At 40.9% G+C, this 7,500-nt stretch overlaps 1 protein-coding gene across 2 annotated transcripts in view; it reads left to right on the forward strand.

The window, feature by feature from the left end:
• Positions 1 to 7,500, forward strand: part of LOC138006074 (gamma-aminobutyric acid type B receptor subunit 1-like) — a 29,006-nt gene that overhangs the window by 2,397 nt on the left and 19,109 nt on the right. The window contains exons 1-7 of one of the 2 annotated variants that reach the window (XM_068852248.1): positions 3,192 to 3,209; positions 3,301 to 3,422; positions 3,516 to 3,653; positions 5,496 to 5,666; positions 5,973 to 6,101; positions 6,918 to 6,983; positions 7,470 to 7,500. The exon at positions 7,470 to 7,500 is cut by the window's right edge and continues 194 nt beyond it. In XM_068852248.1, coding sequence (XP_068708349.1) covers positions 3,558 to 3,653; positions 5,496 to 5,666; positions 5,973 to 6,101; positions 6,918 to 6,983; positions 7,470 to 7,500 — 493 coding nt within the window. In that variant the 5' untranslated portion in view covers positions 3,192 to 3,209; positions 3,301 to 3,422; positions 3,516 to 3,557. Of the gene's footprint in view, positions 1 to 3,159; positions 3,423 to 3,515; positions 3,654 to 5,495; positions 5,667 to 5,972; positions 6,102 to 6,917; positions 6,984 to 7,469 lie in introns of those variants that run through there. The other variant, XM_068852243.1, reaches the window with a different exon arrangement.

The raw sequence follows: 7,500 nt of genomic DNA on the forward strand, positions 1-7,500 counted from the left end.
TGCAACAGCAAATGCCCGGTCTCCAAAGGTCTTGCAACATACTGGTGTCAATGATGAACCTTGAGAAGACCCAGGGCGTCACTGCGTAGGGAGTAGCGTCCCGGGGTCGTGACTTGCAAAAGATCCCGCAGATACATTGGCGCCATGCCCCTGAGAGCTTTTAACGCAAGAAAGGCTATCTCTTCGAAGAGAGATTGCTTATGCTTTCGTCGCTCAGACATTCAAGACTTTGCTGGTTCACCATTCCGTAGCTTAAACTGACGTGCCAACGCCCGAAACATATGCAACGAATTAACCATTACCATGGATACCGATAGCCGCAGCGCACGCGCGCGTGCAACACTGTTGAATGTGATGGCCGAACGAATGCAACGCTATTGTTCATACCTTAGAACAAAAGAAACGTTGGATGATGTTCAAGACGATGTTTGATGGAAATCAAACTTCGTTCAACAACTTATAACGTCATACAACATGGTGGCTAAACGAGTGCAACATGTTCGATTCAACAAAGTTGGATGATGTTACACTAACATGTTCAGTGGACCCGTTTGGCCAGGCCTTAACGGCAAGAAACGTAATAGTGCACGAAAGGAAAAAAAAAACACTCTACTCTTCGAAGCCCGCACACAGTGTCATTCTTCAGTATCACCAGCCCTCCAGTTCCCGGTTATTCTTTAAGGATATGATGATGATGATAATGATGTTATAACAGAGTTTGCGTTGTCTTGCCCTTTGCTTGTACTGTAAACCCCCTGTTTGTGTTGTAGCTTGCTTCACAGAAAACTCAGCAGATGGGTAAAATAAACAACTAACTACTGCATTTTCCTTCGCATTTATTTATTGAAATGTCCTTCAAAAATAGTCGGAAATGGCATTTCCGTGACCCTAAATTTCAAAATTCTCTGAGGGTGCATGCCCCTAGACCCCCCTACTTTGGAGCCCCTTCGGCGTTCGAAACATTTTTCGTGTGCGTACACTTTCAAAATCTCACGCTTCGATCCTGAAAACGGATTCAACTTGAGCCTGGATTTGACCGACAACATTTACACCATGTTGCGCAGAAGTAGGTTGATACATTTTGAAAGGATTAGAAGCAAACTGCAAGGATTAAACAGAATAATGCGATCCTTTTTTTTTTTTATATATATATTTAAAGTAAACTGCACGATACCCGGCCATGAATGGCGTGTATTGTTATATGCTCCTTTCTTCATAAGATGCCGTTACAAGAACACAGCAATTTGCCAAGTATGGAACAAAAGATGTAAATGTTTCTGCAGCCAATTGGAGTCTGGTATTTATAACACCGGATAACGTATCGGTGAACATCGCTTGGTGTTTACAAACAAACGCAATGGGTGACCTAGCTAGGTTTGATTTGGAACGGGTTATCGGATCGGAAATAACGTGCATCTACCGCAGCGTTACATCAAAGTTAAACCAGTGAGGCAAGGGAGAGTGAAACACAAGCGTAGAGGGAGAAAACCACTGAAATTAACAAAACGGAATTGGTTCAGCGTTGTTTGTACTCTTACCGACAACGATATACGTCATCACAGTGGTCAAAATGTTGTGGACTTACGAGGCGCAGCAGAGTGAGTCCATAACAAACTTTGACCACTATGATGGCGAATATCGTTGTCGATAAGAGTACAGACAACGCTGAACCACTTTCGATTTGCCTTTTATCACAATATTCAACGCCAAAGAAATTGTTTATTTCAGAGCAGATTGCGAGATTACAAGCAGTTGTGGTAAAATTAATGTGTCTAAGTGACATTTCGGCCACCTCTTCAGTACCAGCTGTTACGATGCCACGTGATAGTTGTTGACCAATCAGACACTAGTTTTGCCATGTGCTCGCAATCCTTTCATTATAGTTTTCCTGCAGTGAATTTCATGGATTAATATCGTTTCTTTGGTTCACTTGGACTCTCAAGGCCTGGCCAAACGCTCGCAACATTTCAACGCAACATCTTGCAACATTGTTGGGCACAACATGTTGCATACGTTTGGCCACCATGTTACTTTATGTTGCAACATGTTGCAACATGTTGGATGACGTTGGATCAAAATTTGAAAACAGTCAAATTTTTCGTGCAACATTTTGAATGTTGTATGATGTTGTACTCGTTTGGCCACGTTTACGCAACATTGTTGCGCTAGGACATGCGTGTGAGGTCCACTTCTTGCGCGCCAGGGGCCTGGGACACATGAACATTCACATGTTGCGTTGAAAATGATGAAAATTTTGGGTGCGTTTGGCCAACCCGTTCAACACATGTCGCAACATCATGCAACAATGTTGCAAGATGTTGCGTTAAAATGTTGCAAGTGTATGGCCAGGCCTTTAAATTTATTACAAGTCCAGCTGCGTTACACAGTAACGTTACACCAGCTACACAGGTAACCAGCTCTAAATTTTCGATGTTAACAGTGTTGTGAATAATGAGGTGACCTCCAGCTATAACAAGCCAACATGATAACTATCAATTGAAAGAACAAAAATTGACATCGGCGGATGATGCTCGTACAAAAGACGAGCTGAAAAAAACTGAAAACTTTTGGGCATTTCCAACATACCGCTGCTGGGAGTTCTGTACTGGCGATTTTATCATGAAGATTAGAGTAAATATCTTATTCATAACATTTCCAAAAGGCTAAATCCAGCATTTTCACCTTTTAGCTGCTATTGTATTTGCATCATATGCCATTACTTGGAACATGTGCTTTCAGTGTCTGAATCAGCGAATGAAATAAAATGTTTCTCTCTGAAGCCCCAAAATATGTTGCTCCAGAGGCAACCCAATCATGGTGTGTGAGAGTTTCAAGTTGTGAAAATATTAGCTGAACGATGTATGCCGATCTAATCGGTTAAAACCCCAGGAACAGTGGCGGAAATAATAATATTCTAATAAAAACTAAATCCTACCTTCACTTCACTGTCCTCATGCCACTTTACAGCTGGTTTACGTGCAATATCAGCCATTTTTTTCCCGGGGGTTCTCCCCCTCTAAGAGGAGGGAAGGCTGGAGACGAAGCATAAAATCCTCCTTCTGGAATTAAAAATTGGTGACGGAGAATGGATACCTCCTGCACCAATGATCATCTGAAGAAACAAGAAAATGACAATGACTTTGTAACGTTTTCTTTCAGGTGTAATCGTCAACCATTTTTCTTCAAAAATGACGGCGATGATCAATAGGGTGCCTTTTCCTGTGTTTTTTGTCTTTGTGTGTGAAATATTAAAGTGTTATGGCAACAAGACCAATATTACTATTGGAAACTTGGTGACAGGGGACACGGAAGGACCAACTAAAACGGGATTTGAGCTAGCACTCGATGTCGCCAACAAGTCTTTGGAATTCAGTGATTTCTTTGGAAAATGTGACATTGAACTTTTCACCCTAAACACTCACGTAAGATTGTCATTTTCCATTGCGTCACGGTTGGATTGATTGACTAACTGACTGATTGATTGATTGATTGATTTATTGATTGATTGATTACAGGAAAACCCCGAGAACGCTGTTGTATATGCTGATAGAGATCTTATGTACGAGCAAAAGGCGCTTTTGATACTTGGCCCTAACACACCTAAAGAAGCTACCAGTGTCTTGCACGTCGTTGGATATTACAAAAAACTTATGGTAAAAAGTTTAGTTTCATCAAGCAAATACCATCGATTTCACTAGTCCGTTTACCATTATTTTGTTTCCGATCTTTAATCCTACTGGTTGAATTCTAATCTTCAAGGTCAGACAGTGAGTGACACGGTCAATGTTTCAGTCGTTAACTTTGATCAAGGACTAGTGATCCCATGCGAAACGGTAAACGACTGGGTTCCCCACGGGGAACGGGGAACCGGGAACGAGTTTACAGCCGTATTCCGTATAAGAATTCAAATTGGATGACGAAACCATATAAAGAGAGTGAATTTAACAGATCTTACTATCATGATACTGACTAGGGCCACTGTTTGCTGTCATTGGACTACTCGCTTTCATTTCAATATTGCTGATAGGGCAAGACAAAACACCATTGCTTACCAGGTGTGTAACAAATTTGAACTTGGACCCGATCGGTATGGTGTGTTTCAACCGTTTGCTGCATAAAGTCTCCCCGGAAAGCAAAATTAGCTAATTTCGGGGTGAAGGGATGGCGCATTTGTGAGAGCACTCGCCTCCCACCAGTGTGGCCTGGGTTCTATTACATACATTGAGGTATAGCGGGAAAACACCGACGCTAAAAAGTCCCAGAAAATCGCTTACAGCGGTACAAAAACCACACAGAAGACACGATCTCTCACAAATAATACATGGTAAAAAGTTTTTTGTTCAAAACTTCGCCTATATATTTTTCAGTTTCATGATCAAGTACAGTTGTTTTCTACAAACTTTTTCACTAATTCCATCAGTTTGGTGAACGTGTGGTTAATCTCTTCACAGGTTGTTTCATGTGTTTATTGCAGTGAGCCACTAAGTTGAATAAATAAAATGTTAAGTTCCCTGAAAGTCTGCCTTATTTGATCAATTCGACCTGCTACTTCCTCGCTGCTATCTGCCGATAATTTTGGAACAAGCACCTACAAACGCGAACTCAGAAAAAAGATGCAGACTTCAGCAAAACAAAAAGTTGAAACGTCGAAACAAATGTTAGCAATTATTGCAGGAAGGTCGACTTCGAACGGCAGGTTTCTTTTGCAGGTCACAGGTCATTGTTTTACTAATACAGAAAGCATCCTAAACAGTCATAAAAGCTAACCTTAGGCCCAATTAGGCCTTAGGTTGATTAGTGAGGCCTAATTAGGCCTAGTTAGGCCTAATGAAAAGTATCCTAAACATTCATAAAAGCTAACCTTGGGCCTAATTAGGCCTAAAGAAAAGTTTTTAGGCCTAAGGTTAGCTATTATGAATGTTTAGGATGCTTTCTGTATAAGTAAAACAATGACCTGTGACCTGTGACCTCTAAAAGAAACCTGCCACACTTCGACTACTCACCCAGAAATACTTTGTCCAATAACTAAGCCTTTGGGCAATATTGAATGAAAGCGAGTGGTCCAATGACAGCAAACAGCGGCTCTAGTCTCAAAAGTTTGCTTTAATATCAGTATTTTAGTTGTAAGATCTGTTAAATTCACCCTCTTACTTGGTTTCGTCAGCCATTTTGAAGTGTTTGCGGATTACCGCTGTGAACTCGTTCCCAGACTCCGGTTACCCGGTTTCCCGGTTCCCTCTTAACTCCCTTAACTCTTAGTAACATTCGTTCCCAACGATAAAACAGTAAACTGGAGATCAATATCAAACTACCACTTTAATCTGTCCAAACAACAAACGAAAACAGCTGACTCACTCCACGAAGACAAACCTAAATCCTCTTCACACGAAAAAATTTCTTGTTTCCACGAGCACACACAGTAAGGTGCAGAAACCCTAGTGAAAACACTCGTGACTGAAGGTATCTGTAAATCTGTATCATTATCTTCTGGACAGGTTACCTATATAAGAACTACACAGGAAGTGTTCGATGACCCATTTGGAATCACATTTGCGCGAATACCGGAGTCATTTAATGAAGCTAAAATCAAATTGGTGGAGTATTTTAATTGGACCAGGGTTGCTGTTGTGTACGATTTCTCAACTTACGATGGCCTCTATGTTAAGGTGTGTTTTGTTGTTGTTTGGTGCCCATTCGATAAGTTGAAGAGTCCTCAACAAAATACATGAATCTCACACTAGCGTTGTCGGAATGCAAGCAGAGGCCATGAGACCTAAAGTGAGTATGGATTTTCACTCTTACAGTCGACGTCGCTGCTGTAAATTTCGAAAGAAAAGAATTTCACTCTTACAGTTATGCATTATTTCTATGTTCCTTGTCTGAACGAAAATACTAGCTTTTCTTTGACCAAGGAACTGTTTCTTCTTTGACTAAAAAGTAACTCACATAGGTTATTTCACCTTTGCTATCAGGTTGTGAACCATCTCTCTCTACGGAAAAAAAAATTCGACATTGTCGCATACGAAGCCATTAACTCGCAGTTAACTACAAATGATAATAAATTACATGACTCTCTCCAAGGACAACTTAAGAAGCTAAAGGTAACACGACTTGTTCTTTACTCGTACAAATTAAATTCGAACCGCAAATGCATGTCTGCCGATTAGCGTTCTCAGTATAGGAAGGGTCTGCTCAGAAAGGACACATCGGTGATTACAGAGATTCTTGCGTTCTGACTGGCTACAACATCCGGCTCCCCCTAATTCGGGACCTGTGCACGCAGATTACGATTGCCGGCTTTACAACAAGCATTGTAAATCTCTGGTTTGGTTCAAAAGCTTGCTTTAACTTTTGATTGATTTTACCCCAGTCATGAGCGATGGTCAATTACTTGTCTAACAAGCGAACAGACGCAGTGTCTTTTAATCGCCACAACTTTAGTTTGCATTTGCTACATGAGAATTGTAACCATTCTTAATTTAACTAAAAGGCCCACTTGAGCGCCCACGCATGCGTTGTGTATAGTTGCTGTTGGCGAGCCAATCTCGTCCCCAGACTCCGCTTTTCTTTTGGTCAGCACCAAGAACACCTACTCTGGTCACTTCCAAGACAGGAAGTCCGCAATTCACGGGCTTCCGGCTCATCTACGCACGCGCAGAAATTTGAAGTGACAGTGAGTGTCAATGGTTACAAAAATGGACCTTCACTACGACTGCGCATAAATTGGAAGTGGCCAGACTCCGTGTTCTTGGTGCTAAGCAAAAGAAAAGCTGACTCTGGGGATTGCTGGCGTGCTTAAGTCGTCTCCAAGAAAGAGCCGAAAAGGTGAACAGAGAGGAATTGATGTTTACCAAACTAGTAATTTATAAAATTCATTTGATTTACTTGGATTTTTTTCTGTTGATATTTATCAAAAGGATCAGGACCTCAAAATATTTCTTGGGGAATTTGGTCCCAAAGTAGCAACCCTGATATTTTGCGAGGTAAGGGTGAATGATCGATTTATTGATCGGTCGACTGAACAATTTCATATTGACAGGTTTAACCTCTTTGGTACAAAATATTTCAGAGATAAAGTACTACCAAGTGAGACTAAATTTTTTCGGGTGCTGTTTTTGCTGATATTGCGGTTGTTTTTCGATCAACAAAAAGATCGGATCCAAAAAAAAACCTCAAACGTATACTCGACGGTAGTGGAGCAATCATAATTAGGTCATTCGATCGGCCAAAAAAACAGCACTCCACTGTTATTAAGTGGCACGAAATATTTATCGGGTCGGCAACTTGATTTTTCCCTTTTTTGTGAATGGAACAGACCCTTCTTTCACAAAGTTTTCGTCGAATTTTACCTCAGTTTTCGTTTTGTAGTTGAGTACATGCAATCGAAATACAGAGCAACTAAGTAAAGCCATTCCTCCGTTATTTAAGCACAAAGACACCTAATCAGTTTTATTTCTTTTAAATCGCAGTTATACAGGATAGGAATGTATGGACCAGAAT

Source organism: Montipora foliosa, chromosome 1 (genome assembly GCF_036669935.1).
Source record: "Montipora foliosa isolate CH-2021 chromosome 1, ASM3666993v2, whole genome shotgun sequence".
Taxonomy (NCBI): Eukaryota; Metazoa; Cnidaria; class Anthozoa; order Scleractinia; family Acroporidae; genus Montipora; species Montipora foliosa.